The sequence below is a fragment of the Microcaecilia unicolor genome, chromosome 1, assembly GCF_901765095.1.
Source record: "Microcaecilia unicolor chromosome 1, aMicUni1.1, whole genome shotgun sequence".
NCBI lineage: Eukaryota > Metazoa > Chordata > Amphibia > Gymnophiona > Siphonopidae > Microcaecilia > Microcaecilia unicolor.
This window is the reverse complement of record NC_044031.1, coordinates 112976164-112997618: the sequence shown is the minus strand read 5'-3', so window position 1 is coordinate 112997618 and position 21455 is coordinate 112976164. Positions and strand designations below refer to the sequence as shown.

At 47.2% G+C, this 21455-nt stretch overlaps 1 protein-coding gene across 1 annotated transcript in view; it reads left to right on the top strand.

Annotated features, from left to right (window-relative positions):
• The window catches only part of MLLT10 (MLLT10 histone lysine methyltransferase DOT1L cofactor), a 763568-nt gene that overhangs the window by 58101 nt on the left and 684012 nt on the right, over positions 1–21455 (top strand). Inside the window, exon 4 of the mRNA XM_030199437.1 lies at positions 15662–15716. Coding sequence (XP_030055297.1) covers positions 15662–15716 — 55 coding nt within the window. The remainder of the gene's footprint in view (positions 1–15661; positions 15717–21455) is intronic.

Below are 21455 nucleotides of genomic sequence, written 5' to 3'. Positions count from 1 at the left end.
ATTTTCCACCCTGATGAGCTGCCAGCGCTTATTTCAGATGCCCTACAGGTCCTTTCTGTTGAAGAGCCTGACAGTGGCACGGCCTCCTCTGTGAATCCTAGGATGGCTAGTACCAAAAAGCCTGCTCGAGCCTTTCCTTTGCATGACTCCATCCAAGAGCTTATTTCCTCTCAGTGGGCTGACCCCGAGGGACCTTTGAAAGTTTCCAGGGCTATGGGGCAATTATACCCTCTGCGTGAGGAGCATTTGGCTCGCTTTGCAATGCCTAAAGTAGATGCCCTAGTCACTGCGGTGACAAAGAGAACTACCCTCCCTGTGGAAGGAGGAGTTGCCCTGGAGGATATACAAGACCGTAGGCTGGAAGCAGCACTTAAACGGTCCTTTGAAATTGCAGGTCTTACTGTTCGGGCGTCTGCATGCAGTTGTTATGCTGCTAGAGCCTGCCTGGCGTGGTTGCAACAGGCAGTGGAACAGCCCGGAGATGGAGCGGAGCCCTTCTCGGATGTGGCTCCGTTACTGGAGTCAGCCTTGTCCTTTTTGACTGATGCCCTTTATGATATTGTCAGAGCTTCGGCTAAACAAATGACAGTAGCAGTGGCGGCTCGCCGTCTTATTTGGCTATGAAATTGGGCAGCGGACATGGCCTCTAAGCAAAGGTTGGTGAAGTTGCCCTTTCAAGGCCTTCTGTTTGGTGAGAAGTTGGAGAAAATTGTTAAAGGCCTGGGAGATCCTAAACCCCAGCGCTTGCCCGAAGATAGGCCGAGGCCTTCCTCCAAGGGCCAGGCGGTCCACTCCTCTTATAGACCTCGCTTCCGTGAAGCTAGAAGGTACCGCCCGGGGCGTTCTGCTGGGTTCACTTCTCGTGCATGTTTGTGGAGTCCCAATGCGGTTCTGCCACCAAACGGGCGGCGGTAGAGGAGACTTTGCAAGGTCTGATTCAGTTAGGGGCCGTGTCCCCGGTACCTCCCGCCAAACACGGCTACGGCCGATACTCCATCTACTTTGTGGTGCCGCGAAAAGGTGGGTCCCTGGAGTATCTGGGAGTTTGATTCGACACCCAAGTGGACAGAGTGTTCCTGCCAGACAACCGGAGCATCAAGCTTCGGACCCAGGTGGACCAGTTCCTAGCATCCTCTACACTTTGGGCTTGGGACTATGTGCAGCTGTTGGGCTCAATGACGGCCACGATGGAGGTAGTGCCCTGGGCCAGGGCCCATATGAAATCACTACAGCACTCTCTTCTGCGGCGGTGGACTCCAGTTTCGGAGGATTACGCTGTACCCCTTCCCTTGGATCCAGCGGTGCGCAAGGCGCTGAGTTGGTGGCTGAGGCCAGACAAGCTGTCCGCAGGAATGCCTCTCACGACCCCGGAGTGGGTTGTCGTCACGATGGACGCCTGTTTGACGGGCTGGGGAGCCCACTGCCTGGGAAGGACAGCGCAGGGGCTGTGGTCTCCGGCGGAGGTGAAGTGGTCTATCAACCTCCTGGAACTCCGAGCCATTCGGTTGTTGCTTCTAGAGTTTATCCCGGTCCTGGGGCTGAGGCCAGTACGGGTCCTGTCGGACAATGCCAGTGCTGTGGCCTATGTCAATCGCCAGGGAGGTACCAGGAGCGCCCCTCTAGCCAAGGAGGCCATGAAGCTATGCCTGTGGGTGGAAGCGAATATAGAACAACTGTCGGCGTATTATAGAAACAAGCAGTGGTGTAGCTAGGTGGGGCGCAAGGGGAGCGACCGCTCCCCCAATCAGATTTCAAACAAAAATGCCGCCTACCTCGCCTGCTGCTGAGCCGCCAAACAGCAGCATGGATTTTATTTTAAACTTTGTTGCACTTCTCCCTTCTCTCATCGTACCAAAACGACCGTCCCTATTCTTTCCTCTCCTCAAACACTCCCCCCACCTGAGCCTAGCAGACTAACACCAGTGCTTTTGCTTTCTCTTCCCCCCTCCCCCTCGGTTCCTCAAACCTGCTTTCTGTAGCAGCCCCTCCCTGCTGCTGTTTCCCTGCAGCAATCACAGGCTGCCTGAGTGTGCCGGAGTCTGATGCTTCCTTCTGCTCCGCCCCTCTGAAACAACTGTGTACCTGAGGTGCTGCAGTGTTCCCTCAGTTGGCTTTACTGTTTGCTACATGTGCAGCAAACAACCAGTCCCTCTGTCTTGCACATAAAAAAGGGGTTCCCAATTGGCTGGACATGGTGACGTCCAATTTACACAGAATCTGAGTTACTCTCAGAGTCAGCCAATCAGGAGTCTCCTTTTAGGCGCCAGACAGGGCTGCCTGACCATTCACAGCTGCACTTCTGTAGCAGCTCAGCCACGTGAAAAAACTGTGGCTGAGTCCAAAGAAGTGCAGCTGTGATTGTGAATGCAAGTAAGTGATCCGGTCGGCACACAACTGCTCTCAGGAGTCGAGTCACTGTTTGCTGCTACTGTGAACAGTATGGGCATGGCACTGAGCGATTTCAATCAAGGTTGGCTCTCAGCCCAGCTGCTCACTTTCTCTCCCCCCCCCCCCCGCTGAAGTATGGAGGATCATCCAACGTTAAAAGCAAGTACTTCCCTTTTGTGTGTTTCTTCTTTCCCCACTTATATTTTTCTTTTACGGGGGGAGGGGGGGTTCCTCGTACTGCATGTGCTGTGGATTGGTGTATGGTGAGTGTGTCTGTATTTTATTTTAGCAACTATAATATGGACCATGTGAGGGTTGCTTGGTTGTCAGATTTCTATGGAAGGTCCATCTAAGTATTTTCATGTAGATGGGTTATGGGTTTTGGGTGGTCTGGTGGGGAGGTCTAAATTGGGATGTTTAAGGATTTTTTTTTTGTTTGCTGGAGGATTACAAGAACAAGGACCCTCTAGCATTTGTTGCTGTGAGTCTGGGGTTTAGATTGGGATTTGTATAGATTGGGATTTGGGTTTCCTTTTATTATCTTCACATTTGAACTTTCACTTTTATTTGCTGTTACTGTTCATCTGCGCAGCCGTTAATTTTGGTGGCGTTACCTCTTGCATACTTTTGCTATTTGTTTGTGCTGTGGTGCATGTTCTCTGACAAAAATGATTAAAACTAGATAAAGTGGTAAAATTTAGACTTTTGTTTCTTGAGTTGGAACTGCGATTGAGAACTTAGTTTGCGGTTGGTTGAACACTTTTTATTTCTGACACCCTGATGATTTCTATAGATACTATTTTTGCACTTATATATTTGCCAACCCATATGATATAATGTTGTGCGTTGCTTAACAATCACTACTTGGTTTTTTTTTTTTTTTGCTATTTATTTTCTAATACGCTGAAACCTTCTGCTCAGTGTGCTGCTGCGGCTAGGAAAGCGAATAGAATGTTGGGTGTTATTAGGAAGGGTATGGAGTCCAGGTGTGCGGATGTTATAATGCCGTTGTATCGCTCCATGGTGCGACCGCACCTGGAGTATTGTGTTCAGTACTGGTCTCCGTATCTCAAAAAAGATATAGTAGAATTGGAAAAGGTACAGCGAAGGGCGACGAAAATGATAGTGGGGATGGGACGACTTTCCTATGAAGAGAGGCTGAGAAGACTAGGGCTTTTCAGCTTGGAGAAGAGACGGCTGAGGGGAGATATGATAGAAGTGTATAAAATAATGAGTGGAATGGATCGGGTGGATGTGAAGCGACTGTTCACGCTATCCAAAAATACTAGGACTAGAGGGCATGAGTTGAAGCTACAGTGTGGTAAATTTAAAATGAATCGGAGAAAATTTTTCTTCACCCAACGTGTAATTAGACTCTGGAATTCGTTGCCGGAGAACGTGGTACGGGCGGTTAGCTTGACGGAGTTTAAAAAGGGGTTAGATAGATTCCTAAAGGACAAGTCCATAGACCGCTATTAAATGGACTTGGAAAAATTCCGCATTTTTAGGTATAACTTGTCTGGAATGTTTTTACGTTTGGGGAGCGTGCCAGGTGCCCTTGACCTGGATTGGCCACTGTCGGTGACAGGATGCTGGGCTAGATGGACCTTTGGTCTTTCCCAGTATGGCACTACTTATGTACTTATGTACTTATCTGTTGATGTACAGAGCTCAGGTTGTTGGTTTGGGAAGCCATCTAAACCTTTTAAAGACTTTTTTGTATTAACATTTATGTGTTTTTGGTTTGCTTAGAACTTTAAATATAGATAAGGAGGTATGGTAACATGATGCTGTTCTACTCCACACATCACTATCATTAGTTTTTATATGGCCCAGGCCCAAGGTTAAAACCAACAACAACAAAACTTATATCTAAATTAAAAAAAAAATGTACTGCAAAAAGTTGTGATCCAACAAAACTAAAATGGAACCTTTTGTCCTGAATCAGGAGTAGTATTTGCTTGATAAACCTGATTCAGGTCAAAAAATTCTATTTTAGTTTTGTGGACCACACCGTTTTACTGCATGACCATTGGGGGGGGGGGACTATAAACTAAAAAACCCCAAAACTTGCATTGCAAATTTTATATATGTACATGAAAAACAATAAAGTGTTTGGTATAATTTGGGGGGGGGGGGGGGGGAGAGGGTAAATATTCTACTGTTAACCAGAAATTTGTCCTGCTACGTCTTATTGTGTGTTCCACAGATCAATTTTCAAAAGTGTTTAGCCACCTAACTAAGGGACTTAGAAAGTTAACACTGAGCCCTGACTCAAGTTCTCCACCTTTTCAGTTGGAGGTAAAGGATTTAAAAAAAAATATTTATATCCCACATTATCCCAAGCAAACTTGGGTTACCACGCTTAGGATTTGCCTAAAGCAAATGACCTTAATATGTAATACTTGGTAGCAGTAATGAAACGGTGATGGAATATTCACATAACAAGCAGCCTGAGCAAACAGATTTATTTTCCACTGATCACACATATGCCTATGAGGATTTTAACCGTTCCCTCTCTCCCTGCCCTTCAAGTCTCGCACTGGCGCCTATTTTACAAAAGTCTGCTCCCCCTGATGTCAAAACCTGGCCACGCCTCTGGAAACAAGATGGGCATCCATCTTTCGTTTCGATAATACGGTCGGGGACACCCAAATCTCAACATTTAGGTTGATCTTAGAGATGTTGAGATGGTCGACCTTAGAGATGGTCGCCCCTGGTTTTCAGCCATAATGGAAACCGAGGACGCCCATCTCAAAAACGACCAAATCCAAGCCCTTTGGTCGTGGGAGGAGCCAGCATTCGTAGTGCACTGGTCCCCCTGACATGCCAGGACACCAACTGGGCACCCTAGGGGGCACTGTAGTGGACTTTAGAAATTGCTCCCAGGTGCATAGCTCCCTTACCTTGGGTGCTGAACCCCCCAAAGCCCACTACCCACAACTGTACACCACTACCATAGCCCTAAGGGGTGAAGGGGGGCACCTACATGTGGGTACAGTGGGTTTCGGGTGGGTTTTGGAGGGCTCACGTTTACCACCACAAGTGTAACAGGTGGGGGGGATGGGCCTGGGTCCGCCTGCCTGAAGTGCACTGCCCCACTAAAACTGCTCCAGGTACCTGCATACTGCTGTCAGGGAGCTGGGTATGACATTAGAGGCTGGCAAAAAAAGTTTCTAAAGTTTTTTTTTTTTTTTTTTTTTTTTTTAAGGGTGGGAGGGGGTTGGTGACCACTGGGGGGAGTAAGGGGAGGTGATCCCTGATTCCCTCCGGTGGTCATCTGGTCAGTTCAGGCACCTTTTTGAAGCTTGGTTGCATGAAAAAATGGACCAAATAAAGTTGGCCAAGTGCTCGTCACGGACGCTCCTTCTTTTTTCCATTATCGGCTGAGGACCCCCATGTGTTATGCACACCCCAGTCTTGCCTTCGCTACGGTGCTGACACCCCCCGTGAACTTTGGTCATCCCTGCGACAGAAAGCAGTTGAGGACGCCCAAAATTGGCTTTCGATTATGCTGATTTGGGCGACCCTGAGAGGACGCCCATCTCCCGATTTGTGTTGGAAGATTGGCGCCCTTCTCTTTCAAAAATAAGCCTGATAGTATACTACTTATAATGCCAATACAATATGTAGTAGAACATTTTAATAGACTGGATAGGGTATAAGCAAAGATGGAACATATAGATAGGTAAGAGGAGTTAAAAAATAAGGTGACTAATTAAAAAAAAAAAAGAAAGGTAGATGGTAAAAGTCAGTTTGGCATTGAATCTAGAGAAGAGAGGCTCTTGTGAGCTGGGCTTGGTTTGTTGATCCACCAAAGAAGTTGATATTGGCCATCACAAGGTTTCATTTCTACTATTGTGAGTTATGTATGAGCACTTTAGGATTCATAATTTTTGGTCCCAAGTTTGGGGGGTTGTTCGAGCCATAACGGTTTATACTTCACTGTCATAAGCCTCAAACTTTCAAATTGTTCTTTAGGATAAGTGTTTCTGTGCTAGGATAACAGTAATTCTCTGTATGTGGATTTGCAGAAAGTAGTATTCAGGTCAATCAGAATTCTGCTGCTCAGTTATTGATGGGGCATGGGCATTTTGACCACATACATTGTCTTCATACTTTGTATCGGCTACCTGTGCATTTTTGTGCTGCTTTGTACAAAATGCTTGTTCCTTGTCATCATCAGCAGATGATTCCTTGTCATCAAGCAGATGAATCCATTACGAATGGGTTGTGTCCACCTACCAGCAGGGGGAGATACAGAGCACTGAAAACCATAGTGCCTCTTGGCCAGCTAGCTTCATCTGCCTCTCAGTATTCTCTATCTCCCCAGCAGGGTTGGGCGCAGCTTATTCAGCTCCTTCAGAAATCTGCCTGGGGTGGCTCCTGTGCTTTGCCAGTTGTAGCCAGGGGTGTTGTGGCTGGTGGTGCCCACTTTAAAGGCACATAGGTTCACCCTTTCCCTGCCTTACCCGGCCCCCGATATGGATGCAGGCATATAGGTTTGCCCTATCCCTGCCTTTCCAACACTCTTCTCTGTGGATGCAGACACATTGGTTCGTCCTTTCCCTGCCTTTCCCACTCTCCTGAACCTCCGGAGTGCTTCTGTAGCTGTTGCCTCTAACTTTCCACACAGTGTTAGAAAAAACAAATTGCGATGCGCTTTTTAGTGCTGCGATTCTGATGCTTCCTTCTGTCTGTGCAGCGTGACCGGAGCTCTGGAACTCGGTCTGGTGAAGTAAGAGAGTCTTGTAGCTCCTCCGGGGAGGGCCCACGATCGGGACGTTTTTTGGCGCGAATCCGCCATTTTGAATTTTCCGCCATTTTCGGCAATGGCTGCGGAGGTTGTTAAGCGCTGTTCACGTTGTGGCAAGCGCAGATCCACAGCGGGGCTCTATAAATCATGCTCTTCAGACGTCAGGGCCGGCCCGAGCACAGCTAGTGATGTTTTTTCCTGGTCGGTGGAGCTGGCAGCGGGCGCCATCTTGGATGCGCCGCATGGCTCGACCCCCGCAGGTGCGGAGGGGTCTGAGGCCGGAGGGGAGCCTCGGATGGAGGCTACCAGAGGAGCTGCTTACCCCAGATTGGAACTGGGAGGCCAGGGTGAGCCTTTCTCCCCTGAGTTTGTGTTGCTTTTACATAAAGCGTTCATGTTAAAAAGAGCTCTGCCGCAGATGTCTGACTCTGCGTTGATACCTCGTTCCTCTCCGGTGGAAACCGGCCCAGGATTGCCATCAGGCGTTTTTTTCCCCCCCCGACAGCTGACCGCAAGACAAGCGCAGAAGGGTCAATTCCCCTTCAGAGACCCAACGTGTAATTAAACTCTGGAATTCATTGCCGGAAAATGTGGTGAAGGCGGTTAGCTTAGCAGAGTTTAAAAAGGGGTTGGACGGTTTCCTAAAGGACAAGTCCATAAACTGCTACTAAACGGACTTGGAAAAATCCAAAATTCCAGGAGTAACATGTATAGAATGTTTGTACGTTTGGGAAGCTTGCCAGGTGCCCTTGGCCTGGATTGGCCGCTGTCGTGGACAAGATGCTGGGCTCGATGGACCCTTGGTCTTTTCCCAGTATGGCATTACTTATGTACTTATGAGTGGCGCCCCCCCCCCCCCCCCCCCCCCCCCCCCCCCGTGGTCGGGCTGTGGGGATTCTGAGGAGTTTGGCAGGCCTTCGTGATCCGAAGAGCCAGAGGAAGGTGTAGGATTGCCACTGGATCCAGATGATCCCACTGCGGTTAGGATTTTCCACCGCGAGGAGCTGCCAGCGCTTATTTCTGATGCCTTACAGGCCCTCTCTATTGAAGATCCTGTGATGGACGAAGCCTCCTCTGGTAATTCGAGGATGGCAAGTACTAAGAAGCCTGCTCGAGCCTTTCCTTTGCATGACTCCATCCAAGAGCTTATTTCGGCTCAATGGGCTGACCCTGAGGGGCCTTTGAAAGTTGCCAGGGCAGTGGGGCACTTATACCCTCTTAGTGGGGAGCACTTGGCACGCTTGACCGTGCCTAAAGTGGATGCCCTAGTCACGGCTGTGACGAAGATGACTACCCTCCCAGTAGAGGGAGGGGTTGCCCTGAAGGATATGCAGGACGGGCGTCTGGAATCAGCAATGAAGCGGTCCTTTGAGATTTCAGGCCTAGCCTTAAGGGCATCTATGTGCAGTTGTTATGCTGTTCGAGCCTGCCTCGCTTGGTTGCAACAGGCAGTGGAACAGCTCAGAGATGGAGCGGAGCCCCTTGCGGAGGTGGCACCGTGGATGGAGTCAGACTTGTCATTTTTGTCTGACGCCCTCTATGATCTGGTCAGAGCTTTGGCTAAACAGATGGCTGTGGTGGTGGCCGCTCGCCGCCTTCTATGGCTATGGGATTGGGTGGCTGACATGGCCTCTAAGCAAAGGTTGGTGAAGTTGCCCTTTCAAGGCCTTCTCCTATTTGGTGAGGAGTTGGAGAAAATTGTCAAGGGCCTGGGGGATGCTAAACCCCAGCGCTTACCCGAGGATAGGCCGCGGCCTTCTTCCAAGGGTCAGGCGGTTCCGTGAAGCTCGAAGATACCGCCCGGGGCGTTCTGCTGGGTTTACTTCACGTGCCCGCTTTCAGGAGAGGCACTCCTTTTGCTCGGACAAACGTTCCGCAGTGGCCGGCTCAAAGCCTGGAGTTCATGGGCGACCCTCTCAATGATGGTGCGCTGGCCCACTCCTTGATTCCTGCAGTTGGAGGACGTTTTTTCCTCTTTCTCGAGGAATGGGCCAGGATTACCTCAGATCAGTGGGTTTTGGACCTGATCAGAGACGGCTACAGATTAGAATTCAATGCACCGGTGAGAGACGTGTTTGTGGAGTCCCGATGCGGCTCTGCCGTCAAAACGGGCGGTGGTAGAGGAGACCTTGCAAGGCTTGTTGCACCTCGGGGCGGTGGTCCCTGTGCGTCCCGCCGAATGCTGCTCTGGCCATTACTCCATTTACTTCATGGTGCCGCGAAAAGGAGGGTCTTTTTGGCCTATCCTAGTCTTAAAGCAAGTCAACAAGTCTCTAACGTGTGGCATTTTCACATGGAAACCCTGCGCTCCATCATAGCGGCGGTACAGCCAGGAGAGTTTCTCACGTCTCTGGACCTGAAAGAAGCTTACTTGCACATACCAATTTGGCCCCCGCACCAACGGTTTCTCTGGTTTGCGGTGTTGGGAAAACATTTCCAGTTTCGGGCCTTGCCTTTTGGCCTCGCCATAGCTCCCCGAACCTTTTCCAAAGTAATGGTGGTAGTAGCTGCCTTTCTCAGGCGAGAGGGTATCCGGGTTCACCCGTTCCTCGACGACTGGCTCATCAGAGCGGACTCTGCAGAAGAGAGTCATCATGCAACAGCCAGAGTGGTCTCAGTACTTCAATCTCTGGGCTGGGTCATCAATATATCCAAAAGTCACCTGACCCCCTCTCAATCTCTAGAATATTTGGGGGTCCGGTTTGACACAGCCTCGGGGGTTGTCTTTCTACCCGAGCAAAGGCGGTGCAAGCTTCAGAACCAGGTCCGTCTGCTCCTGAGGATGCCTCGCCCGCGAGCTTGGGAGATAGTCCAGCTGTTGGAGTCGATGACTGCCACCTTGGAAGTGGTGCCATGGGCGACAGCGCACCTGAGACCTCTGCAGTGTTCCCTGCTTCAACGATGCAATTTCTCAGGATTACCAGCCCAGACTCACGTTGGTTGCTCCCTGTGGCCCGACACAGTATGGAGTGGTGGCTCTGACGGCATGCTGCGGCGAGGAATGCTGCTAGCGCTCCCCGATTGGTGCCTGGTAGTAACAGATGCCAGCCTGAAGGGCTGGGGAGCACATTGCCGGGGAAGGCATGCCCAGGGTCTCTGGACATCCGAGGAGTCGGAGTGGTCCATCAATCGCTTGGAGTTAAAAGCGATATTCCAGGCGCTTCTGGCCTTTCACACGACCCTGGAAGGACTGGCTGTCAGAGTTCTGTCAGACAACATGACGGCGATGGCCTACATAAATTGACAAGGCAGCACTCGGTGTCAAGCACTGGCTGCAGAGGCCACTCAGATTTGCCACTGGGCCGAGCTGCATCTACAGTTCCTGTCAGCAGCTCATATTGCAGGTCAGAGCAACGTGCAAGCCGATTATCTAAGTAGACACCACATTGACCCAGCGAAGTGGGAGTTGGCAGACGAAGTGTTCCTTCAACTCTGTGCCACATGGGGAATGCCCATAGCAGATCTGATGGCGTCAAGCACAAATGCCAAAGTCTCTTGCTTTTACAGCAGACGGAGAGATCCTCGCTCGGCGGGGTTGGATGCCTTGGCTCAACCCTGGCCTTTGGGCCTCCTATATGTGGGGGGGGGGTATGCCACTCGATGGGAGGGGCGTGAAGGGGGCCTTGAACTGGGAGGGAGGGGGCTCTGGAACTCAAAAGGGAGGAAGACAGGGAGGGACGGAGGGGGTCTACAGGGAGGCAGGGAGGAGGGTCTGGAACTCGCAAGGGACGGAGGGAAGGGGGTCTGCAACTAGGAAGGGAGGGAGGGAGTGAGGATGGGTGGGAATTTACCTGGCTAGCGCCTGTTTCATTGCGTTTCGAAACGGACCTTTTTTACTAGTATTATTATATATCCTAGAATACTTTGGAGTTGGAGGTAACGTTCTGAACTGGTCAGAGGCTTCCTAACTAGTAGAACTTACCAAGTGAAATCTAATTCGAGTATGTCAGCTTCTTGGACACCCGAATACGGTGTCCTTCAAGGATCTCCACTCTCGCCAACCCTCTTCAATCTAATGGTGACACCCCTGGCCAAGTCGTTATCCAATCAAGGCCTTAATCCATATATATATATGCAGATGATGTCACAATCTATATCCCGTTCAAACATGATTTAAAAGAAATCACCAAAGACATCAATCACAGCTTCCAAATCATGCATTCATGGGCGGATGCATTTCAATTAAAACTTAATGCAGAGAAAACACATTGTCTTGTACTTTACATCACAATATAATGCAAATAACTTCACCACTATATCCACACCAAACTTTACCTTTCCCGTTTGACACCCTGAAAATTCTTGGAGTAACTATTGATCGGAATCTCACACTTGAAAGTCATGTGAAAAATACAACAAGGAAGATGTTCCACTCAAAGTGGAAACTCAAAAGAGCGAAACCTTTCTTCCCTAGGGGAATCTTCCGTAATCCAGTACAATCAATGGTACTAAGTCATTTAGACTACTGCAATGGACTTCTCGCTGGCTGTAAAGAACAAATCATCAAAAAAACTTCAAACAGCCCAAAACACTGCAGCCAGATTTATATTTGGAAAAACAAAATACGAAACTGCCAAACCCGTAAGAGAAAAGCTACACTGGCTTCCTCTTAAAGAACGTATAACATTCAAAGTATGCACTCTGGTGCATAAAATAATTCACGTAGATGCCCCGGCCTACATGTTAGACCTTATTGATTTACCACCCAGGAAAGCTAAAAGATCAGCATGCACATTCCGGAATCTTCACTTCCCCAGCTGTAAAGGTCTAAAATACAGATTAATACATGCGTCCAGTTTTCCATACATGAATTCGCAGCTGTGGAATGCTGTACCATTTGACCTGAAAATAGTTCACAACCTAACTAACTTCTGTAAAGCACTGAAGACTCACCGCTTTAACAAGACATACCATAGTGACTCATAATAGGAACTCTCTAAAAGGAGTTTGCAAAGTTTATATATAGTTAGTTTGTGAGTGTCCCTTTAATTCTGGAAAAACCTCCACTTTAAATGTATTACAAAACAATTGAAACCTCAAACCTCCAAACAGGAAAAATACAAAAGTATTTATTATATCCTTGTTTTATCAGGAGTAGGTTAATATCATTGGTTCCCTAAGAAGGAAAAAGAGAAAAAACCCCAGACGCAAAAAACTCACATTTAGTGAGAAAAAGCAAATGAGATGAAAAACTCTCTTACCTTCTTTTATTATAACTAATAAAGGGGCAGTCACCCAAAACTAAACTATCACAGACTAATCCCAGCCCAAAACATGCAAAAAAAGGCTACCTACGGAAAACAACCCCTACCGGAGGGCACAGCAATCCTTACAGTTCATTAAACAGGCATTGTGTTAAACATCCTCATACTAGCTTTTACTATCAAACAGCAAACTAGCCCCTAAATGGCTGGTACTTAGCTTTGGTTAAGCAGACAGTCTCTAATCCACAAATCTTGATGACATCTGCTGCTGTAAATTACTATAAACAGCTCTGAGCTGCAAATCCCTGAGAGTTCCTGTGAGCTGCTGTGAATGCTGAAAACCGGCACTCCTCCTGGGAACTCCGGAGCCCTACAAAAAAATCTTTCCACCAACAAAGAAGACGTCAGCCCTTCAACAAGAGCGCCTTGTTTCGCCAACCTTGTGGCTGCATCAGGAAGGGTGCTTCAGAAAATCCATCTGATATTCGAACAAACAATAAAAGCTGAATCTGTGTCCTCAAAAAATAACAAAGATGAAACGGGAACAGGAAATTGAATGTAGATCTACTTATACTCTTAAGGTGACGTCATCACGTCTTTAAATAATTGCGTATCCAATCAGAACTTAAAAAACAAGGGAAACTATTCCTACAGACCATCAGTAGTAGGCATTCCATTCAATGTTTCTGTTTAGTCCTGTAGGTATAACTGATTTTAATAAATAGATCCAATGTTGTTCCTTACACCATAAAATTGTTTTAATATCCCCCCCTCTCTTTCCCATTAGAACTTGATCAATGACCATACATTGTAACTGATTGAAATGATGTTGAGCCTGCACACAATGGCGAGTCATAGGTGCTTCCAACTTAGAATTTGTAATACAGTGCCAATGTTCAATAACCCGAGTTTTAAATTGACGAGTAGTGTGCCCTACATACAACAAATTGCACGGGCACCGAAAAATATAAATCGCGTTTTTAGATTCACATGTAGTTCTGTGTCTCATCTTCCCATCCGAAGATTTAAACTCAGTGGTCTCAATTGTTATACCACAAATCGAACAGTGACCACACTTTTGATGGCATCCTTCAAGCTGTACCATATTAGACCACACATCGGCTACACTAAGTTGATCCTGTAGATTTTGATTCCGTGCAAAAGATAACATAAGATGATGATCCTGGAATGCTTCCTGGGTAAGCATAACATTCCAATGTTTCCTTAATATAGCAGAAATTTGGGGTGATCTGTCTGTAAGTTTTGGGTGAGTGCCCCTTTATTAGTTATAATAAAAGAAGGTAAGAGAGTTTTTCATCTCATTTGCTTTTTCTCACTAAATGTGAGTTTTTTGCGTCTGGGTTTTTTTTCTCTTTTTCCTTCTTAGGGAACCAATGATATTAACCTACTCCTGATAAAACAAGGATATAATAAATACTTTTGTATTTTTCCTGTTTGGAGGTTTGAGGTTTCAATTGTTTTGTAATACATTTAAAGTGGAGGTTTTTCCAGAATTAAAGGGACACTCACAAACTAACTATATATAAACTTTGCAAACTCCTTTTAGAGAGTTAGAATATTCCAATAGAGTTTGTTTTTCTCCTGTTTAATATTAGAGTGTCATAATAGGAACTGTAATGCACCATCACTTAATATTTAGAATATTTTCTCCTTATACCGGATTGTTTACTATTACTATGTCATCCATGCCCTATATGTAATACCAACTGAATGTTTTCTCTTTTTACCTGATTGTTTATTACGTCGTCCATGTTTTCTTTATAATACCAATTGTATCTGTATTCTGGAATGGCGTAAGCCATGATGGAAATTTGTAAGCCACATTGAGCCTGCAAATAGGTGGGAAAATGTGGGATACAAATGCAACAAATAAATAGGAAAGAGCCTGTTCAATACCAAAGGCAGTGGCTCAGAGAAAGTGTACCTTTTGGGGAGACGGACAGACAGGGAGACCTGGTCCTAAGTAGAGACAGTTTGTTGCAAAAATGCTGCAAGCACAGCTTTGGATTATTCTGCCCAAAAGGATGGTCATTGGAATGGAAGAGTTGTAAATATGTAAATACCATAGGATTTATAAATGGACTATTAAATTACTCCAAGAATCTTGAACTGACACTTTAAACCTCTTTCAGCTATAATCCGTTGTGGATACAAATTGAAACTGTTTGATATGAAGTGAACTGTTTGTTACCAGAAGTATGAAGTTTGGATAAATTGCATGTTGCAGCATTCAAGTAAAGTTCATGTTTCTTTCATAAAACCTGGTGTGGAGGAAATTTCTTTGGGGTGAGAGTGAAAGTTATTTACTCCCAGACTGATAAAGAAATAAATAATACTGTGGTTTAATTCCCTATGGCCTACTGGAGTAAGTCCAGCCCTGGCCTGCGCTCAGGTTAGGAAAAAAACGAAAACTTTTGCTGTGACCCTGGTTCGGGTGCTGACCTGAGGAACTAGCTGGTGCCTGGAACTTTATGGTGAGACAAGGTTACAAATGCATTACAACGCTGGAGCTCTGTCTGCCTCTTGGGTCTGGCATCTGGAATGTGGGTCATTTTGGAAAATGCTAACCTGGAGGTTCTGGATTTCAGCTTTATACTTAAGAGCCTAAATTTGGCTTCCAGAACCTCCTCCCAGAGGTTCACAACCTTTGCACCAGGCTGGCAAGTGACCAAGCCATCTTCACATCTACCAGCCACCTTGCTATCTGCATGCCTAGTATCTTCAACTAAAATGACTGTCCTAATCCTACCCTGCTGGCAGAAGCCCTTGAAGAGGCCTCCTTGGTGCGAGAGGGTATTGCATTTTCTGGTTTTTCTATTAACTTGGTTAGCCCCACATTAGTGATTTGATTACATGACAATGTATCTTCATGAAATGTAATTTCCTTGTATTTCTTTCATAGTATTTCTTGATCAAGTTTAATGTTGAGATGTAAAGTTTGGAAAACTGGAACATAAAAAGGGTATTTCTTTCTTGATTATTTATATAATCTGACTGATGCCTTTAGTCAATTTCACGTGGTTTTAGCCTGTTAGCTATATTCTGTAGGGTACCTTTCTAACATAGAGGTATAAATTTGTTTAACATGAGGCTATACAGAAATCTTAACACTAAAGATTTTATATTAAGGCCTCATATAGAAGATTGAGGTAAATCATTTAAAATTTCCAAAACTATGTAAGATTAAATAAGTGTGATGAATCAAGTCTAGTAAAAAACAGTTGGTGTTTTCTTTTATTTATTGGTTTACTGCTGTTATATTGACATTCATTTGTACATTTTTTTCCTTTAGAGATGTGAATTATGTCCTCATAAGGATGGTGCTTTAAAAAGAACTGATAATGGGGGTAAGTTCAATATAGTAAAATGTATAAAATTGAACAGTTTACATGATAATGACAATCAATTAGGAATTTGAAGATTTTATTAGGTGTAATAAAATACACCAGCACCACTGTATAACCTGTATATCTATCTATCATAACCATATTATAGCTTCTTTATAACTTTGCTGAACTAGGTAAAGATTCTAGTTAATCTGTCCCATAAACAAGTCTGATTAAACTGAAATGCACATCCAAAGAATAGTGGCTTGTTTTGGCAAAGGCAGAAGGTGCTAGTTCAGCTGTGTTTCAGAAAACAAGAAAGTAGACTTAAGATTTCCCACGTTAAAAGCAAGCTTTAAGCATAACAATTAAAGTAAGCAAAATGAGGGCACATGGTAGGACAGTGGACCCCCTGATGCTGTTTCCTGTTTCTGCTTCTTCATGGCATGCTGATACCCAGCTGGTGTGAAATGCCAATTGTGACAAGCCCATTCAATTTAGTGTTGAAGTAATTTGAGATTCTTTTTTAAATATGGCTGCTCCCAGAAGACTGAAAATGCTCTTTATTTATAAGCACTTCAAGCCAAGTGACGTTTTCCATGGTTAGAAACCATTTACTCCCTACCTCATGGTAGACGCCACTGAAATTCTCCTATTTCCATTGTTTTCAATTCTCAAAAGCATAGGTGCAACAACTCTAGTATCTCCTGCAATCCCTTGTTGGGGATGCAGCAGAGCAAGAAGGAAGTCTCATCTTTCCTTTGCTACTGCTGCTGCTGTTGGACTGGCTAAAGAATGTTTGATCAGTGTGCTGCAGAAGGTGCAAAAAGCACCAGCAGGGCGCACAGGCTTCCTGCCTTAATGGTTGCTGTGGAATGAGGAGGTGGGGTTGTGTTGATATAGGCATTGGGAAAATGGAACAGGGGAAGAGTATGGAGAAGTGAGAGATTGGACATTTTTGGATTTAGCTAACACCTTTTTTCAGTTGTAGCTTATGGTGCATTAAATTAAGGTTCAGTAGGTATTTTCCTGCCCTGGAGGGCTTACAATCTAAGTTTGTACCCAAGACAATGAAGGATTTAAGTGATACATGCTAATCACAAGGAGCCACAGTGGGGTTTGAACCTTGCTTCCCTGGTTTTTGTCCCACTGTTTTAAATATTAAGCTGTTACTCCACTGTTCAGAAGGACTACCAGAGAAAGGTTAGCTGTAGACTGAGCGCTTACTGGGAGCCAGGCCAACTGGGTGTAAAAGGGGTACTGACTGGGATCCTGGTCCATATTTAGGTATAGGCAACTGCCTCCAGTACCAAATTTTGGTAAGCACTGGCACAGCTGTGCCAAAGATCACTCTATCACTATGGCAGTGCTCTTTCAGTAAGTAAGTTTAGCACAGGCCTTCCTGCAGTCATGTCCTAACAGATCCAGTGGTGCCTCGACCTAGGAAGCCCATGCTGGAGAAAGGACAGGATACCACATAGCCTGTTAATACATGAGTGCAGGAAGGAGTGCTGAAATTAGTTACAGAAGGAGGATTTCTACTGCTGTGGGATGATCTTTAACATGGGGTAAAGTAAGGGGAGGGGGAGAGAGCACCAAAGATTTTGGGAGGGGGACAACTTCCTTGCTTCCCCAGTGCCTGTGAGCACCGATCAGTGAAATTTGGCTCTGGTGGGAGCTATGTTCTCCGAGGACAAGCAGGCTAATAATTCTCACCGATGGGTCGTCGTCCGCAATGGCCCAGGAGACTGGAAGAAACTTGAAAGCAACGAAAAGACTCCAGAACACTCCGTTGCGTGGGCTGAGCGCACTGCGCATGCGCAAACGGCTTCCCGCCCGCAACACAAGCGTGAGTCCCTCAGTTCTTTTTGATCCGTGATCTGGAGAGTTGTCTTTTTCGATTATGCTCTTTTTTTCGGCTCAGGAGAAACGGTTTTCGCGTTAACGCTCTCCCTTTCTCTTCTTTTATTTAAAGTTATACTCCTTGTTCAAATAAGAAAAAAAAAGTCGTTTTCCCTTTATTTTCTTAGTTTTTCTTCACCCTTTGAAGTTTCCTTCTTTTTTTGTTGCGGCCGCCTTTAGGCTTCTCGGCTGGGTCATTTTTTCCTTTTTTGTGCCTTTTTCTGTGGCACAATCGAGTCTTTTAATTTTGCAGCCTCTGTTTTTCCGTCCATGCCATTGAGGACTCCCAGAGGCTTCAAACGTTGTACTCACTGCAACTGGACCATCTCGGGTACCGACCCCACGCGTGGTGTCTCCAGTGCCTTGGGCCTGACCATCTGCCAGCTGCCTGTAAGCTGTGTCTTTTGATGAAGAAACGGACCCAAGTGGCTTGGGAGGCTCAACTTGAGAAACTTTTTGCTGATCGGTCCTGTTCTTCAACGTCTGCATCGACATCTGTACCGAGGTTGTTGACGTCGAGCGAAACAGCGACATCGAGAGTGCAGGTAATGGCTGCCGAACGACTGCATTGTGCTGGGAGCAGTGAGGCATCAAGTGGGTCTTCACCTCTCTCAAGGCCTACTGCTATGCAAGCCCCCCAGGATTGACCTTTGTCGGACCCGGCCCCGAGGAGCAGGGGCGTATATGAACTGCGGCGGTAGGGGGGGCCAGGGCCAGAGTGAGGGGGCACATTATAGCCCCCCCGCCGCCGCCGCCATTGCCGATCCCCCTCCTCCCAGCCGCTGCCATTGCCGATCCCCCCCGCCGTTGCTGTCGCCTACCTTGGCTGGCGGGGGACCCCAACCCCCGCCAGCCGAGGTCCGCGTCCTCCTGCCGCTGCCGGCTGCCTGTAAAGGAATTCCGTCAGCTGGCGGGGGACCCCCAACCCCCGCCAGCCAAGCCGAGGTCCTTTCATTTCTAAAGCTGGCGCCGAAAGTTTCTTCTGAGTCTGACGTCCTGCACATACAACGTGCAGCGACGTCAGACTCAGAAGAAACTTTCGGCGCCAGCTTTAGAAATGAAAGGACCTCGGCTTGGCTGGCGGGGGTTGGGGGTCCCCCGCCAGCTGACGGAATTCCTTTACAGGCAGCCGGCAGCGGCAGGAGGACGCGGACCTCGGCTGGCGGGGGTTGGGGTCCCCCTCCAGCGAAGGTAGGCGACAGCAACAGAGGGGGAGGGTTGGCAGCGGTAGGGGGGGTCCAGGGCGAAATCTGCGGGGGCCCAGGCCCCTGAGGCTCCACGCAGATACGCCCCTGCCGAGGAGGCGTGAGGATTCCATGTCCTCCTCTTCGGTACCGAGGAGTCTCGATAACAGGCGTCGAGCGAAGGTGAAGAAGCACCGTCATCATTCTCTTTCCATGCGCAGTACCGAGAGCTCCAGGGAGCCGAGGGAGTCGGCAGCCGAGAAGCATCGGCGCCGGGAGGATCGCTCATCCTCCATACAGGAGGGGCCGATGCGTCGGTCATCTGGCAGCCTGGTACCGGCTCTCGAGCCCCCTCAGATTCTACCACCGACTCCTGCACCGGCCCCCCAGCCTTTTCCGATGGAAGCTCTCAATGAGTGCATCAGAGCCCTTCTTCCAGAGTTTCTGGAAGGGTTGCTGCGCCAATCTGCTTCGGTGTCGGGGGTGCTTGCGCCTTCCGTACCGACTGCAGAAGTGGCTTCTGGGCCATTGCCTGTGGTGAGGTCCCCGTCCTCGCGGTACCGGCGTCGGCCACCACCCGGGTCGATTCCCCCTCGACGTTGGTGGAGGAAGCTTGGCTGGAGTCCAGGCAGGGGTCGACTCCTCGACACCCCCCACGAGGTCGTCAATCCTCGACGTCAAGACAGGCTCGGGTAGCTCTCAAAGAGCTTTTGTCCGATACCAATAATGAGCGTTCGTGGGAAGAGGAGGAAGATCCCAGATACTTTTTGGAGGAAGAGTCATGTGGGGTTCCCTCTGATCCTACTCCACCAATCGAAAGAAGAATGTCTCCACCTGAGAGTCTTTCTTTCTCATCTTTTGTTCGGGAAATGTCTAAGGACATTCCATTCCCTAATGAGGTTGTGGATAAGCCCAGGGCTGAGATGCTCGACGTGGGACTATCCTTCTCTGTCCACAGAGGTTGCAACGGCCCCTTTGCATAACACACTCAGGGAAGTTCTTATGCGTAACTGGTTGTTCCCTCTATCTAACTAGTGTGGCTTAGTAAACGGGGGGGGGGGGGGGGGGGTCAGTTTTTAGTGATTGGAAAATTAAAACTTTTTTCACGTGATGTATTGCTCGCAGAGACTGTGACTTCTCAGGATTTCCATTTAGTTTGTTGTCCTTCATTCTGTAATTGGTGAGGACTGTTTTTTGTTATATGTGTGAAGAATTCTGGCACACAGTTATGGAACGCATTGCCGCGTAACCTAAAAACGATCTGCGAACTAACAAACTTTCGCAAACTACTGAAAACCCATCTCTTTAACAAGGCATACCACAAAGACCAACCAATGTGAATATACACAACTCCTTCACATATACTCAGAACTGTCTTATAATATTTTGCTTGTTGTACTATTATCTTGTATTTATCCTTATCACTAGCTGTTAAGCCCGTAACAACGGGCTAGTTTGCGGGGCTTGCACTTCTACACTCTCAGCGTTCCGACTCTACTGCGCATTTGCAGGTGAGTCGGTCACTTGCCATTTATATGTTTGATATTGCCCAAGAACCTTCTATAACACAAAATGGTTATTTCTAATGATGTATTGTAAGCCACATTGAGCCTGCAAAGAGGTGGGAAAATGTGGGATACAAATGCAATAAATAAATCCAGTGGTCCCCAAAAAATCCGAGTCCCAGTACAGAGTCCATGGTGTGCCTGTAATGATGAAGGCCCAACTTCCTCACGATTCCATGGTGGTGTGTACTGCCCTTTGTCCTCTCATCTGCGCCCAGGGTCTTCACAAAGTGCCTGGCAGTTGTCGCAGCATCACTACGCAGACTGGGAGTGCATGTGTTCCTTTTATCTCAACGATTGGCTGGTGAAAAGCACCTCTGAGGCAGGGGCTCTACGGTCTATGCAGATGACTATTCGACTGCTGGAGCTACTGGGGTTTGTAATTAATTATCCCAAGTCCCATCTTGTTCCGGTTCAGAAATTGGAGTTCATTGGAGCTCTGTTGGACACACGGACGTCTCAAACTTATCTTCCACAGGCAAGGGCAGACAATCTCCTGTCCCTAGTGTCCTTGGCTCGAGCGTCTCAACAGATCACAGCTTTGCAGATGTTGAGACTCTTAGGGCACATGGCTTCCACAGTCCATGTAACTCCCATGGCACGTCTACATATGAGATCAGCTCAATGGACCCTAGCTTCTCAGTGGTGTCAGGCCACAGGAGATCTAGAGGATGTGATCCATCTATCCACCAACGTTGCATGGGACTGCCTTTGGTCTGGAATGCTTGAATACTGGGATACATGCTATAAGGGGAGGAGGACAGCAAAGCAGTTCCAGAAACCATGTAACAATTGACCCTGAATCAGACCTGTAAATGTCACCCCTAAGCAGTGGCCTTGATGCCCTTGCCCCTAGTTGCCATGAATTCTACCACAAGAGTTTAAGATTTGACCAAGAACTGCCTGCGTGATGTTAAAGGACACTTGCCTCCTGGGCCAGTCGGCCAACCTATAAATGGTTTAGTTTTATTCAAGCTATATTTACAGTTTGTAATTTTGAAGAAAGCTAAAGCAGTTACAAATAATATTTTGTAATTCTTATTAGCAACGGAGCAGTAAGATTCTCTCCTTAAAATACAGATGCATATTAGTATTATCGTGAACCAGAA